The following is a 15,368-nucleotide window of genomic DNA, read 5'->3' as shown; positions in this document are numbered from 1 at the left end:
TCCCCGACATGTGCGCTAGCTTCAAACGTTACAGCGAAAGTTTCCTTGGTTGCTTGAGGTAAAGCCAATAATAATGGGCTAGACAATCTGGTAAAATTTTGTATAATCTAATACTTTCTAAAAGGCATGTTTTGGACAAGAAGGATGGGGTTGGGTTTTTTATCTTGGAGACTTGGAAAACGGTTATAAGTACTGAATTTACATTTAATTTTCTTTTCTCCTTGACAATTTGTAACTATGTACGATGCCCATTTACACATCACATTGTTGACTTTGTGGGCAATCATTCATTCAATAAATAAATAAATATCTCTATCGACTCTAAAAGCTTGAATCCTTTTTAAAATAATAAAACACGTCAAAACAAAAGTCTCATTAAAATTTCAGGTCATTTGGATGAATAGGACAAAGGATCTGTCCAAAAACCTACCTCCTCCCATAGAACTTAATGTTATTTTTGGGTTCCTTTGAACTCGCCGCCTTTAGGCCAAAACCGTCGCATTTTTGTCTGATTGAATGGGCTTCTATAGCGCGAGCAGCTTGCGTTGTCGAGTGGGCTATGACCAAAGTTTTGTAGTATATTGGATATTGTTCGTGACTAGCGTCATAAAAAAATTTATCCTTGGAAAATTATATATTCAAAGGTAAATATAAAGATATTCTCAAAACGTTCATTTATATATTGAACAATATTAAAAATCCTAAGATTAGTTACGATAAGGAAATTTAGGAAGAGACTGAGACGTGACGTGACTCGTGAGTGCAAACTGCAAAGGCTTAAAGAGCGGCCATTGCCGCCATTTTGCTTTTGCCAAGGCCTGCATTGTTTACTTTTTTTATTAGAATTAAATTAAAACAAACGCATAAATGAACACGAACAATAAACCAGTGTCGGAAATTCTAAAAAACAATGAGGTGGATGAACCAAAGAAACGAACTAGGGAAGATTGGCGAAAAGCTAAAGAGCTTGAAGAAGCGCGTAAAGCGGGAACAGCTCCCGCAGCTGTTGATGAAGAAGGAAGGGATATAAACCCTCATATCCCTCAATATATTTCATCCGCACCATGGTACTTTGGTGCTAAGGGTCCAACTCTAAAACATCAAAGACCTCAACCAGAAAAACAAGCCGACTTCACTTCTATAGATGGATATTACCAAAGAGGAATTCAAACTTATAGAGCGACTAAATTCCGCAAAGGAGCTTGCGAAAACTGCGGTGCCATGACCCATAAGAAAAAGGATTGTGTAGAAAGACCACGTAAAGTTGGAGCGAAATATTCCAATGATGATATAGCACCGGATGAAGCTGAACTTCCAGATTTGAGTCTTGATTATGATGGAAAAAGGGATAGGTGGAATGGATTTCAACCCGAAGCTTACCAAGCAATTGTTGATGAATTTGCTAAAGTAGAAGAAGCCAAACGTCAGTTAAAGGAAGATAAACTTAAAGAGGATCTGGCTGCGGCTGCTGACTTGGTATTTCAAGTTAAATTTTCTAAAAGTTGCGAGATCTCATTCATTTACACTGATTTTAGGCTAATAGAGAAGGTGGTAGCGAAGATGATGAAGACAAATACGCGGATGATGCTGACATGCCTGGTACCAAAGTAGACAGCAAACAACGTATTACAGTGCGAAATTTGAGAATAAGAGAGGATGTTGCGAAATATTTGAGAAATTTGGATCCAAATTCGGCCTATTATGATCCCAAAACACGTTCCATGAGGGATAACCCTTACAAAACTGCCGCCCAAAAACCGGAAGAATTGGTTTTTGCTGGAGATAACTTTGTGAGATATTCGGGAGATACTGTCAGACATTCTAGCGCTCAAAGTAAGTTTGAGCTCTCAAAATCTTGGATCTAAATTAATATAACGGTTTTTCTTTTGTAGCATTTGCTTGGCAAGCTTATGAAAAAGGAGTAGATGTTCATTTGCAAGCTGAACCAACAAAAGCGGAGTTATTAAACCAAGAATTTGGAGTTAAGAAGGATGAATTTAAACAAGAGATGAAGGAAAGTATTTTGGAACGTTACGGAGGAGAAGAACATCTTCAAGCCCCTCCAAAAGAATTAATCTTTGCTCAAACTGAGGAATATATCGAATACGCTAGAGATGGACAGATTCTGAAAGGGAATGAAAAGCCCGTTATCAGATCCAAATATGAGGAAGATATCTATCCTAACAATCATACGGTAAATATAAATATTAATATTAATTAGATTAGGGGGTTTAATTAATTAATGTTTAGGCCTAAAATAATTAATTAACTAAACTTTAAATTAAATTTCAGAGTGTTTGGGGTTCTTATTGGAATAACGGCAGATGGGGTTATAAATGCTGCCATTCTTTTGTTAAACAAAGTTATTGTACTGGAGAAGCTGGAAAAGACGCTAATACTTCAGTAAGTAATTAATTTTATCGTATTTGAAGTTAAAAAAATTAAATTTAAAACCATTTTTCAGGCTTCCCAACTCTTAATCCCCGAAACCGAGGATATGTTAGACCTTCCGAGTTCCTCTCATCAAAGTGAACAACCCGTAAAGGAGACTCCGCAAAAATCCTTATTGGAACAACACGTGGAAGCTTTGCTAGAACGTAGCAAACAAACTAAGAATCAAAAGAAAAAGCAAAAGAAACGTGATCACAGACAAAAGAAAAGGATGGCCAACAAGAAGAAGGGATCAGATTCCGATGATGCTTCTTCGGGATCAGAAGCTTCTGAAGCTGAAGAGGAAGACGATGAAACGAAACTTAAAAAGGCTTTAGAGAAAGAGGATGCTAATCAAAGGGAAGGCGAACGTTTATTATCCATGGACGAACGAAAGAGACCTTATAATAGTATGTACGAAGTGAAAGGACCCACTGATGAAGAAATGGAGGCCTATTTCCTAAAGAGAGCCAGACCCGAAGATCCCATGAGTGCATTTTTGGGCAAAAAGGCTTAGATATGATGTACATCTATGTATTTATGTTAAATTTTGTTTATTTTCATTCAAATTATATTATTATAATGCGGTTGTAACTTTCCAATGTACATTTTTAAAATAAATGATCCCGAGTACAAGGCTTAGTAATTTTGGAAATTGGCGCCATAATATTTCTTTCTTCCGCCAGGGGATTTCGGCCTGGGTTCCCCCCCCCCCACCTGCCCTGAATTAGAAAAATGGCGGGCAATCGATTTGCGATGGTTTTACAATAGATTAATTGCCAATTTAAATGGCTTACGGAGGAGAATCAGTGATACCACCTCAATATGACGAAGTTGTTGCTCAACATTCATGCCCTGTTGGGGGGCTTTTAACTTATGTAGATTTCTTACCACAATGTCTGGAAGAGAAGCCTATCGTCCTTAGGTTGCTAAAGTTTGAGACATTTGACACCTTAATTGAACGAGCAAACCAATATTTATCGCGATATCCGACATGGGAAGCCAAAACTTGCGAGAGTATTTATTTATTTATTTATCAAACAAACACTGTTCGTGAAGCCAGCAGAGTGGCTTATGTACGAACATCGGATACAAAGTGAGATGTAAGAACAAGTTAATTAATGAATATAGGGCTAAGAAACAGTGTAGTATAATGAATGAGATTAAGTAGACTAACAGTATAAAAATAATAGGAACATAAGGGAATGGAATAAACGTTAGTATGAGGGAATAATCAGAACAAAAAAAAAAAAAAAAAATTAAAAAAGTAAAAATTGAACTAGTCGAGGAAAGAGCGAAAATGGTCCGAGAGTTTGCGCCGGAAAGTGGCTTTATTGGTTAGGGTAACAATGTCCTCTGGCAAAGAATTCCAATCGTTTATGACTGTGCACGTGAAATGGGATTGGCGGAAGGAAGTACGGGCTCTAGGCTTAACTAACTTTTTGGAGTGGCCCCGGGTACGCGAATCGGAATGGCGGGTGAAAAAGACAGAGAAATCCAAATCAAGTTTAAGGTGGAAGAAATCGTGAACTAAACAGAGATTATTAATACGGTGTCGCGTGGAGACAGGGTCAATGGCGAGAAGGGACAGGCGGGTAGGGGCTGGCTTTTTACAAACGTTACTAGTGAGTTTGGTGAAGGCGTTTTGAGCTTTCTGTAAGACCTGTAGGTCAGTGGAGGTTTGAGGCATCCAAATAGGGGAACAATAGTCAATTATGGGGAGCGCGAGGGAGTTATATAGGGTTGCGACCAATTTGGGAGACCGAAAGTGTAAATTGCGGCGAATTAGACCAGTCAGGCTACGGAGTCGCTTTGCAACCTTGTTAGAGTGTGCAGTAGATTTGAGGAGGGGATCAATTAGGACCCCGAGGTCTCGTTCACAATTAGTGGTGGGGATGCAGTGTCCGTTGATGGTGTAATTGAAGAGCGGGTTACGCCGGCCGAGATGCAAAACGGCACACTTCGCGACATTAAAAGTGAGGCCATGGGCTAAACCCCATGCAACGACAGCGTCAAGGTCGTGTTGAAGGGCAAGACAATCAACCGAGTCGCGGATGGGATGGTAAAGTTTGGCGTCATCAGCGAATAAGATGATGGTTGAGTTAGTAACCGCAGATGGCATGGAATTAATCAAGACATTAAAAAGGAGAGGACCGAGGATAGAGCCCTGGGGAACCCCCTTATCGATTCGTGCCCAGGCGGACGCATGACCCTGGAGTATAACGCGTTGGGTTCGGGCAGTGAGGTAGTTCGCGAGCCACGCGTGCGCGAAACTAGTAATACCGGCAGTACGAAGCGCTGAGAGGAGGGCTGCGTGGGGAATCGAGTCAAACGCCTTACTAAAGTCCAAATATAAGATATCAACGGAGGAACCATCGTCTAGCCATTGGGTCCAGTCATTAGTGGCACACAGTAAGTTTGTAAGGCAAGAACGGCGGGGGAGGAAACCATGCTGGGCGGGGGTGAAGAAGGAGGTACGATCGAGGAAGGATTTTAACTGTTCATGGACCAATTGTTCACATATTTTGGAAGCTTGGTTAAGGGAACTAATGGGGCGATAATTGGATGGGTCTGTTCTGGAGCCCTTTTTGTGTATGGGGGTCAAATTGGCTTCTTTCCACGCCGTAGGAACACGACTCGTGGAAAAAGAATTCGTAATAAGGAGATAAATGGGAAGGGACAACGTGGACACGAGTTGCCGCAAAAGGTTTGGATGGATACCGTCGGAACCCGGGGATTTGTAAATATTCAATTTGGAGAGGAGTCGCGTAATGTCGCAAGGGTCACACACGAAAGAGTTGAGGGTATGAGGAGGGGCAATAGGTATTGGGGGGACCGGTAAGCTAGGGCAGGCTAAGAACTGAACTGTAGAGGCAAAATAGTCGTTAAGAACGGTAGCAGCTTCGGGAACTGTAGTTGTGCGAGAACCATCAGGATAAGTTAGTTGGAGGAGCTTGAAGCGACATTTGCGGAAGCTATTTATTTGGGAGTAGAAGGACTTAGGGTTGTTATGAATAAGCCGTACAAGTGAGTTCTCGTAACGACGCCGTTCATTGCGATAATGTGTAGTGTGCGCGTTGCGAGCCGCACAATAGTCGCCACGAAGTTTTATCAATGTGGACGAGGAGGCTGCACGTTTCGTCGCATTGCGTAAACGAAGCCAGGCCTTGGCTTTGTGAGAGCGACTTAAGTGGGTGCGCTGAGCTACCGAGACGGTTACACGTGGTTTAGTGAGTGGGACAAAGGCCTGAATACCGTAGTTTAGAACAGTGTGAAAGGCGGACCAATTGGCGTCAATATCAGCCTGACACAAAAGGAGGGACCAGTCAATCTTGGACAGGTAGTGGCCAAACGCGGTATAATCCCCCTTAAAAAAATTAGGTTTAGGAACGAATAAGGGTTTAGCGTTCGCTAAAACAATATTGAAAAGCACGGAACCATGGTCACTCTTTCCTACGGGGGGTAACAAAGTAGGCGTATGGACTAAGTGCATATCAGAACTAAAAATGAGATCAAGTACGTTATCAGTACCGAACGCCCCGCCATCACGAGTGGCAAAGTTAACGATCTGAGTCAATGAGGTAGTCTTTGTGATATCACAGAATTGCTTGGCGAATCGGCAGGCACCAGCTGATGGCGTAGAGGTAGACCAATCAATATTAGGGTAGTTAAAGTCACCAAGTAGTAGGAACAAATAGTTTTTCGTATCACAATACTTGACTATCACAGTAAGGAACTTGAGCAGCAGTTCATGGTTGTTATACTTCACATTATTAGAGCGGTACACGAGACTGACTAAAACCGAGAAGTTGGGCTGTGTCACTAGGACAAGCAATATATCTAGGCCCTCCAAATGAGGAGTAAAGTTATCTAAGCCAATGTCTTGGAACAGAATCTTACAAGCCGTAAGGGACGAGAGCAAATAGAGCGCGACACCACCGTAAGCACTTGAAACGCGATCTTGACGGTAAAGAGTTAGACCCGAAAGGGGATACTCGCTGTCAAGGACGTCTGGGGACCACCAAGTTTCAGTAACAGCGACCAAGGAGAGGCCGTGTTGCGATACTAACAATGCAAGCTCGGAGAGCTTGTAACGAGTGTTTAGACTGCGAACATTGGTGAGTAAGGCCGAGGTGAGGCCCATGTTGAGATGGGGAGCGGTAGGGGGAAGTGAGGGAACAACAACGCGGTTAGGGGCTAAGGCTTGTAGGCATTGCAAATAGAGGGACGGGCTAGGACGAAACGGCGAGGCGCGGGGGTGGAGGGATAAACGTTTACACGCCCGGGAAGCCCCGAAATGCCGGAAGAGGATGCTGGAAACCGAAACGAGGGGGAGCATAGGGATTCCAACCTACTGGAGGAGGGTACTGATGAAAGTCAGTAGGGGCGCGCAGTTGTGGGACACCGACCGGATGAGCATTCGGGCTTGAAAGCGGGGCATAATGCGCCACTGAAGAGGGGTGCGGCGCCATGGGAAGCATCGGCGAGGTATTCTGGGAATCTGGAGTGCGGGATCCGGAAGACTCGTGGTTAGGACGAGGTTGAGGTCGAGTGGCGAGCGGGGCCCGATGGTGGGGAAGGCGAGTTGAAATCCAAATGGATGGGAAAGACGAAACCGGAAAAAATGACTTATATTGAAAGAGGCAAGGATAGTAATTGCTTCTTGAGAGGATTAAGACTTTGGCTTGTACCGAGGTTAACTCAATATCCGCAGCAATTGGGATACGTTAATATCGTTCCCGAAATTGTCAAAGAGAACGGAAACAGATGGCCAGAATTCGAAAGTTTGGATGAAGTATTGCAGAAATTTAACGATAATATTCGTAAAGATCCAAATATCCAATACCAGGTAAGAGCGGTGGTTTCTACCTTTGTTTTCAAAGTTCAAACATGGACAAAGAATGCGCGTGCGGAAATTTGTTCTCACGCTATAGGATCGGCAACTCCCTATCTCGAACGACAGCTTATTCTGTATATACTCTATTACAAAATCGGTTGTCAGCACGCGCAAACCTAGGGCTCTATGCAACTCAGCTTTGTACGTGCTGATAAGAGACCAAAAACTTCAGGATCTTCAGGATTTTAAATATCCGCGAGTTTTTTTAGCTCGAGTGCACGGACCTCTAGGCCTTAGTTTCAAATACATGTGGTAGGCTGTAGGCAATTTTACAGGTATTTGAGATTAAGGCCTAGAGCTTGAGCAGGCTGGGAAATAAGGATATTTTTTAAACTAGTCCTTTGGACCAGTGACCCCCTAGTGTCTGAAATTATTTACTGGTCTCCGGACTGGTCCCAGCCTTTGCTCTCCAATAGATTTGCAATTAATAAACTGGTCCCGAGGACCAGTAACCCCCACTTCTTGAATTAAAAAACTAGTCCAAGCAATTAATAAACTGGTTTTGGACCAGAGGAAGTGTGCTATTTCCCAGCCTGGCCTAGAGGTCCGTGCACTCGAGCTAAAAAACTCGCGGATATTTTAAATCCTGAAGATCCTGAAGTTTTTGGTCTCTTGTCAGCACGCGCAAAGCTAGGTTACATAGAGACCTAGCTTTGCGCGTGCTGACAACCGATGTTGTAACAGAGTATATACAGAATAAGCTGTCGTTCGAGATAGGGAGTTGCCTATCCTATAGCGTGAAAACAAATTTCCTCACGCGCATGCTTTATCCATGGTTCAAACCTATAGTTTCAGACTAGGAGGATTGATACAATTTACACAAGGAGACCAGGCTACTTGGCGGAGAAAGTGCAGTACCAAGTAGCGGGCCTCCTGGTATAAATGGTATCAAACCTCCTAGTCTAAAACGTGCCTACATTTTAGGGAAAATAATTACAATTGAAACGCAAGAAATGAAAGTCACAAATGCACACTCTCTTCAACCTGATGATAGTTTTTGGAGAGAGTACGCGGATTTTTCGAGACGTTTTGTGTTTGTAATAAGAGTATTTTATGAGAAATATATTGATACTATGGATACTAAAGAAAGGGAGGAAATAGGGATTGCTGATTTTAAACCAACTCTCTTAGAAGAGCCGATTCATTCAAAAAGGAAGGCTAAATATGAACCATTTTCCAATGTAATTCAAGCGGCTTCCTCTTGGTGCGCCCAACAAAGGTTATTATTACTTAATTATACCATAGCCCACTCGATCACGCGCTCCACCTCCACTATGCAAGCTAGCTATACGGACTTACGAGGTTACCGCCCCCTTTTCGGAGAGTTGTTCTGCCTAGGCTACGGAGCGCGTTCGACGACAGGGAATGTCAGCTACTAACTAAAGGCCGCCGACAGGTTATGGCGGCGCCCACAGAAATACCTCTCTAAATCCCGTATAGGGCGAGCAGCTTGCGTGATCGAGTTGGCTATGATTACACACGTTTAACAGGCATTATTTATTAAAGGAACATAAGATATTGTAATGCCCAAACTTTTGAAGTTAAAATAAAGTCTGATAACACCACTGACACTCAAAGAATGGCTTATACGGAACACGCTGAAGATGTAACTTATTACATAAGGATTTTACGTCTGGCTTACGTAACTCTGACTGGAGATAGAGTTGCTCCTCTTTTACATTTAACATGCAAAAACTTTCAACCAATGATGACGGTTAAAGTGTCGTATTCTGTTGACAAATACGAGACTTTATCACAAACCAGGGCAAGAATTGAAGAATGGTTAAGAGTAACTGGTAATATAATAAAATTTATTTGTAACCTATCACTCTGATTAATATCTAATTTATAGGAGGTAAAGTTTTGAGTTGTGAAACTGCGGCTATGAGACTGAGTACGGGAGGGGAAAGGAAATGTGGATTGGATACCAGTTTCACTTATAATAAATGGAACATTGATGAACATTGGATATATATAATTCGAGTTTTTCTTGATGGATATTATCCTGAACCACCAGTGGAAGTTTTAAGCCCGCCACCAGAGGTGCAAGTTTTAGAAAGGAATTGTACTTTAATGTAAAGAGTCCTTGGAAGAGCTTTTTTATGAATTTTATAAAAATATGTAATGGTTAATTAATTGTTATCAGTTTTTTATAAACAATCGATGATTCTCGCTAAGCCTTGCCTTAAAGTTGAAACTTGTTGTATGCATTTGAGCCTTTGAGGTGACAGATTAATGTTGTGATGAAATTGTGAAATTTTAATGCAGTTTTAAAGCTCAAATTACAGTTTTAAATAAAGAGGAAACAAAAAAATCCAAAGTAAAAGGCCTACAATGAAACCTTTCTTTGACCTCTTGGCTTACGGCCGCTTACCATAATTTGAATTTGGCGGGAAAGCAAATATTATGGTGGATTTACCCCGCCCCCTTTCGTTTCCGCGAAGTTTGACCTTGATTCAAAATGGCGGTTGTCACGTGTGAGGCAAAATAGTACCTACCGTCTGGCGTTATTTATTTCATAACAAATAAATTATTTAACGATCAAATTACCTCGAAATGGCTTATGGAGGAGGAGATCCCAGTCTTCCACCTCAATATGAGGACGTATTTGTGCATCATTCATCAGTAGGCGGACTATTAACTTACGTGGATTTCATACCTCAATGTTTGGAGAACCCTGTCTTTGGTAACCCCAAGTATGAACCATTTCCTGTCCTTATGGAACGGGCAAACCAATACTTAGCGCGATATCCAGCGTGGGAAGCTAAAACTTGCGAGAGTATAGAATTCAAATGCAAATATGGTAGCAGAGTCAATCCAGAAAAGATGACCTATCTTGAAAGAGGTCATAAAGGTGGAACTTACTTTATTAGAGGATTGAGGCTTTGGATTGTACCAAGGTTGGTTCAATACCCGCAGCAGTTGGGGTATGTTAATGTCATTCCCAAAATTGTCAAGGAGAGGACCCTGGGATGGCCTGATTTCCAAAGTTTGAATGAAATGTTGCAGGAATTTAATGATGACATTCGTAAAAATCCAAACATTATACCAGGTATAAGTATAAGACATTTGTATGTTTCCCCATAGCCCACTTGATCACGCTGGCTGCACGCGCTATAGAAGCCCGCTCAATCGACCCTAAGAATGAGAATAACATAGGTTCGGTCTAAACTTTCAAACCCGTCTGGTTTTAACATGGGCGTCTATGGGAGGAGACCAGTTTTATCAACGTTTATGACAATATTAGTGCATCTACTGGTTCAAATCTCTTGAATTTTTAATGAGACGTGTATTGAAAGGTTTGATATTATCCTGTAAATTTTAAAGTCTTCAGCTGTAATAGTTTTTTTTATAAAAAATAAAAATCATCACATAGTAGAGAAATAAATCCTTCAATTTCTCTACTATGTGATGATTTTTATTTTTTATAAAAAAAACTATTATAGCTGGAGACTTGAAATTTTACAGGATTATATCAAACCTTTCAATACACGTCTCATTAAAAATTCAAGAGATTTGAACCAGTAGATGCACTAATATTGTCAAAAACGTTGAAAAAACTGGTCCCCTCCCGTAGACGCCCATGTTAAAACCAGACGGGTTTGAAAGTTTAGACCGAACCTATGTGACGCGCCGTATTCGCGAGTTAACATGTAAAAAAAATCGTTTGGACGGACTTCTAGAGCACGTGCATCCAGCGTGCGTGATCAAGTGGGCTATGGTTTCCCTTAAGTACACATTGGTTAAATCCTAATGATTGATTTAGGAAAAATTATTACAATTGAAACGCAAGAAATGAAAACTAGATCTTCAGATTACATTAAACCTGATAAGAGTTGTTGGTATGAGCATGCAGAGGCTGAAAAGAGATTTATCGTTGTTATTAGAGTATTTTATGAGAGATACATTGATACTTTGGATACCAAAGATCGGGAAATAATAGGGGTAGCTGATTTTAAACCCACATTACTCGAAGCCGCTTCATTTTCTAGAAAAGGTGTTTATGAACCGTTTTCCAATGTAATTCAGGCAGCTTCATCTTGGTGCTCGCAACAAGGGTAAATTCTAGAGTTTTATTAAATTTTTAAGACTTACATACTGGGATTCGTATTTTAAGGAGCATAAGATATTGTAACGCCCAAACTTACGAAGTTAAAGTGAAGATTGATAATACTGTTGACACTCAAAGAATGTCTTACACTGAACATGGGAAATCCAGAACTTACTACGTTAGAATTTTACGTTTGGCTTACGTAACTCTGACTGGAGATAGAGTTGCCCCTCCTTTAAATTTAACCTGCAAAAATTTCCCACCAATGATGACCAAAATGTGTCAAATGGGTGTTGATGAATTTGAGAGTTTATCGGAAACCAGAGCCAGAATTGAAGAATGGTTGAGAGTTACTGGTAAAATTTTGACCACAAATTTAATTTATTGACTGATTAACAATTAATTTTAATTATCAGGAGCTAAGGTATTGAGTTGTGAAACAGCTGCTATGAGAATGACCACAGGAGGGGAAAGGAAAATGGGGTTAGAAGCCAGTTTCACTTATAATCACGCAAATAGGGATGAGCATTGGTTGTACGTAATTCGACTTTTTCTTGATGGTCATTATGCTGAACCTCCAGCTGAAGTTTTAAGCCCTCCACCAAAGGTGGAAGAGGAATCATGTGTACTGCTATAAAGTTGTTGTTGTTATACACTTTTTGATATTAACTTTATCAGTATTCACTATTCAATTTGTTAATCGTCAAATCTACAGAAGATCAGCATATGCCTTTATAAGTTTCTGCAAGGTTTCTGCTTATTCCACTGAACTTCGAAGAGGCTAACTTCATGCTTGGTGCTATAAAGTTCTTATTTAATACTTATACAATTTGTTATTTGTAAAATATATATAATATGAGCATAAAATAGGCCTTTAATATTGAAGTATGCACTTAAAAGATACCAATTTTTATATAAAAATTTTATTAAAGAAGATTTTTAAACTTTTATTCGCGGAAAATGCCTTCAAATGATGCTAATTAGAACAATATACCTTGCCAAGGCTTAGCATAATTTTGTATTTGTAAGATTGGAGTCCGAGTTGAAGTAAATTTAGTCACTGGTTAACAAGCACAGGCATATTTAAATTTGTTGTAAAATGTGCGAGGGTTAATTAATAAACACTAAGATTTAATTTTTATACGTTTTTTTTTTGTTTTTTATTTGAAATTTTTAATCAGTGTTATATTTGTTATTTGTAAAATATATGTAATATGAGCATAGAATAGTGATTTATATGTTTGTTCCTAAATAAAACTAATTTTTATGTTTAAATTTTACTGATGAAGATCTTTAAACTTTTAATCGCGGAAATGTCGGTCAAGTTTGTCGCTTGATGTACCATGCCAAGGCTTAGGAAAAGTTTTGTATTTGTGAAAATTGGAAATAAAATAAACATTATACAAATTTTAGTCAAATTAACAAGCATAAGCATATTTCAGAATATCAATTCTTATTTTTTAATGCATAAAATGTCCGGAACTTAATAAACTGTTTAATATTTCAGAATTTGAAGTTTCCGCTTTTCCTTACTTAGTTGGCTAGTAGTACTATTTCATTTGGCGCCAAATCTCTTCTAGGAACGTGATTGGTTGGAAGGAACCGTAAGTTAGAAGAAAAGCTACTATGACTGGTAGAATGCTACTATTGGAAGCTGAGCCCGCGTTAATCGTTAGTCGTCGCGAACATGTCGGGATGGAAAGGTAACGGAGGTTGGGTGGCCTTTAATCATTTTAATTAGTTAATAATTGAAAAGATGATAACCAGGTAAAAAAATCAACATTTTTCTGCATTTTAAAACCGAATCAGGTATGTTTTTATCAGTAATCTTAATTGATTAACAACGAAAACGCGTCCAAGTTAGGCATCGGTTCAAGGCCTATTTTTAATATAAAAGTAGACCAAGCCTGTAATTAGATTTAAATTAAAATTTAGCCTTAATTTCTTAATATACGTAATGTTTAAAGATTTAATTATCGTGTTAAGCCTAAATTTAGTTTATTAAGTGTACTTCACACGCATTTATAAACAAGGTCGAAGGTCACAGACTTATGACGTGTTTACACCCTCTTCCGAGCCTGCACCACTTCATTTTAAAGACTTTTTTTGTAGGCGATAATTTTATAAATGAAAGTCGATTGTAGGGCCTTTACAAGTTAGAACTGCCTCTCGTTAACGATGTTTCGTAGCCTACAGTTTATGAGTCATTCAAATGAAGCCAATGTGTCTATAATTCGAAACCTACAGCAAGGATTGTTTCTATTTTCTTCCTCGGGAGGGAAAACGAAAGGGTGCTTCTATATATAACCCCCTACTATAGCTCGCAATACGTCTTCATCTTTTTTTGAAGTGGTTCTACAGAGATTTTTGGACAAACTCCAACTTCTTCCCTACTAGACTAGTTAGCACCTTACTCCCTAGCTTACGAAACAGTGGTACTCCCCTTGTGCCAATGTTTGGCGCGTCAAACGCGACGAAAACATGATTTTAGGAAAATAATTACACCCGTTTTCAACATCAATGGTAGCCAATAGTGTCAAGGTCATATTTAAAAGAGTTAGGCTTAGCATTGGTCCTAAAATTACGCTTCTTTCCTCATTGACAGGGATAAAAATTCAAGTCTAAAAATAATGGAAAACCACGAAACTAAAACGACGAACGACGATAATCTCGAACAAAACCATCATCGTGGGTTTGACGAGATAATCGAAACTTATCGAAACGACCAATCGAATATTGAGAATCGATTGACCGATGATAATGATGACCATCTCCTTACGGGTAGCCAATCACGTGGTACGAAACGACCACTCGTAGACGTAGAGGAACCGAGTAATTGCGAGGATAGCGATGATTGGGATCCGGAAAGAGACGAATTTATAAGAAAAATTAAAGAGGTAAGAAAATAATTTGGCTTACTTTTGACACTATGGGATTATATTTTGGCGGGATTTTTTATCGGTTTTCGCGCGTTACATCATCACACCAAAGCAGCGCGCAACATGCGGGTTTTTAATTTACATAATATAATCAAGAAGTGATATCTAGTTTATTAGGGTGAAGGTATAATATGTCTAAGTATTCGCGCGCCATAGTCCCAGTCCCCCCTTTCAAAATACAAGGGGGGGGGGCGTAAAAGGAGGCCGAGCTATTTCACCAGAGAGAATTTAGAAGGGGAGTAGAAGCCCCCCCCCCTTTTGACTCTATTAAACGTGATGACGCCCAAACAAGATGTCGCGTTGAGCTTTTTGGGGTAGGCGAGTTTCCGGTCACGTGTTCTAAAATGTCTCTGTTACAAACGCATTATACCGGAAATCGACCTGCCTAGATAACGTTTAGCAGACGACGTTGCGCTACATTCCAAACCACCCCTTCCACTCCCCTTCTAAATTCTCTCTGATTTCACCGCTCCTCAGTCAGAAAATACGTAATTTTCGTCATTCGCGTAGTGCGTAAACGCCCTGACGTGAGCGAATTTATACCTACTCCCTAATAAACTAGATATCACTTCTTGATATAATATTAGAAAATATTGCTGCACCCGGTATGTAGATAAAACTGTCCTCTTTTAAATGATGCCAACTACTTAGGTCTACATTTAGCCTACAATCTCTTAAGTATCGTGACCATGGTATTGGCTCAATCTCAAACGTTAGAAAAATAATTAAACAAATATTCACGATTTAATCAATTTTAACTTTATCAGTTACTTAGAAAACCTCAAAAATAATTGGATAAGTATATTTATTTTTGTATCGACTAGACGTTCTAGTTAAGTTGTTAACAATTTAAAGACAAAAAATAACAAAAAATACAAGAACTTACAACAAGTCCAATCAATATCCAATTAAAAAAACTAGTTTGAGATGCGGTTTATCTATCTCAATTAAAATTAAACTAATAATATTTATTTTTTTTCTCTCAATGTTAACCTCGGAACATGACCGCTATGAAAAGATATTTTTAAGTTTCTTTCAATTTCTTCTAAGA

The 15,368-nt window shown here is 39.6% G+C and overlaps 5 protein-coding genes across 12 annotated transcripts in view; 4 read left to right on the top strand and 1 right to left on the bottom strand.

Annotated features, from left to right (window-relative positions):
* Positions 1-499: 499 nt before the first annotated feature.
* Positions 500-3,085, top strand: Slu7 (Pre-mRNA-splicing factor Slu7). 6 transcript variants are annotated; one of them, XM_089839615.1, is made up of 7 exons: positions 500-644; positions 707-756; positions 844-1,476; positions 1,536-1,833; positions 1,893-2,194; positions 2,293-2,403; positions 2,465-3,085. In XM_089839615.1, the coding sequence occupies exons 3-7, from the start codon at positions 868-870 to the stop codon at positions 2,945-2,947; spliced, it is 1,803 nt and encodes a 600-aa protein (XP_089695741.1). In that variant the 5' UTR covers positions 500-644; positions 707-756; positions 844-867; the 3' UTR covers positions 2,948-3,085. The 6 variants fall into 6 exon arrangements, with proteins under 6 accessions (XP_089695741.1, XP_089695742.1, XP_089695744.1 ...); XM_089839618.1 differs by having other exon boundaries at positions 512-644; positions 712-756; XM_089839616.1 differs by having other exon boundaries at positions 707-1,476.
* A 624-nt stretch (positions 3,086-3,709) lies between these two features.
* On the bottom strand, positions 3,710-6,574 carry LOC149673862 (uncharacterized). The gene has a single exon (XM_089840027.1). The coding sequence runs from the start codon at positions 6,572-6,574 to the stop codon at positions 3,710-3,712; it is 2,865 nt and encodes a 954-aa protein (XP_089696153.1).
* Positions 6,575-7,156: 582 nt separating this feature from the next.
* Positions 7,157-9,653, top strand: LOC149673861 (uncharacterized). Its single transcript, XM_089839630.1, has 4 exons — positions 7,157-7,279; positions 8,252-8,546; positions 8,834-9,123; positions 9,180-9,653. Exons 2-4 carry the CDS (start codon positions 8,281-8,283, stop codon positions 9,404-9,406), a joined length of 783 nt encoding a protein of 260 aa, XP_089695756.1. The 5' UTR covers positions 7,157-7,279; positions 8,252-8,280; the 3' UTR covers positions 9,407-9,653.
* Positions 9,654-9,883: 230 nt separating this feature from the next.
* LOC149673860 (uncharacterized) lies at positions 9,884-12,785 on the top strand. Its single transcript, XM_089839622.1, has 4 exons — positions 9,884-10,379; positions 11,094-11,385; positions 11,445-11,734; positions 11,795-12,785. Exons 1-4 carry the CDS (start codon positions 9,884-9,886, stop codon positions 12,013-12,015), a joined length of 1,299 nt encoding a protein of 432 aa, XP_089695748.1. The 3' UTR covers positions 12,016-12,785.
* Positions 12,786-13,030: 245 nt separating this feature from the next.
* Positions 13,031-15,368, top strand: part of LOC149673859 (uncharacterized) — a 39,256-nt gene continuing 36,918 nt past the window's right edge. The window contains exons 1-2 of one of the 3 annotated variants that reach the window (XM_089839607.1): positions 13,031-13,187; positions 13,984-14,275. In XM_089839607.1, the coding sequence (XP_089695733.1) occupies positions 14,009-14,275 (267 nt within the window). In that variant the 5' untranslated portion in view covers positions 13,031-13,187; positions 13,984-14,008. Of the gene's footprint in view, positions 13,188-13,524; positions 13,920-13,983; positions 14,276-15,368 lie in introns of those variants that run through there. The other 2 variants (XM_089839608.1, XM_089839609.1) reach the window with 2 other exon arrangements.

Source organism: Phalangium opilio, unplaced genomic scaffold, assembly GCF_054372755.1.
Source record: "Phalangium opilio isolate 3A_F unplaced genomic scaffold, DU_Popi_V2 ptg000048l_1, whole genome shotgun sequence".
NCBI classification, from domain to species: Eukaryota; Metazoa; Arthropoda; class Arachnida; order Opiliones; family Phalangiidae; genus Phalangium; species Phalangium opilio.
Note: the sequence above shows the minus strand (reverse complement) of the source record. Positions and strands in the feature narration are given on the sequence as shown.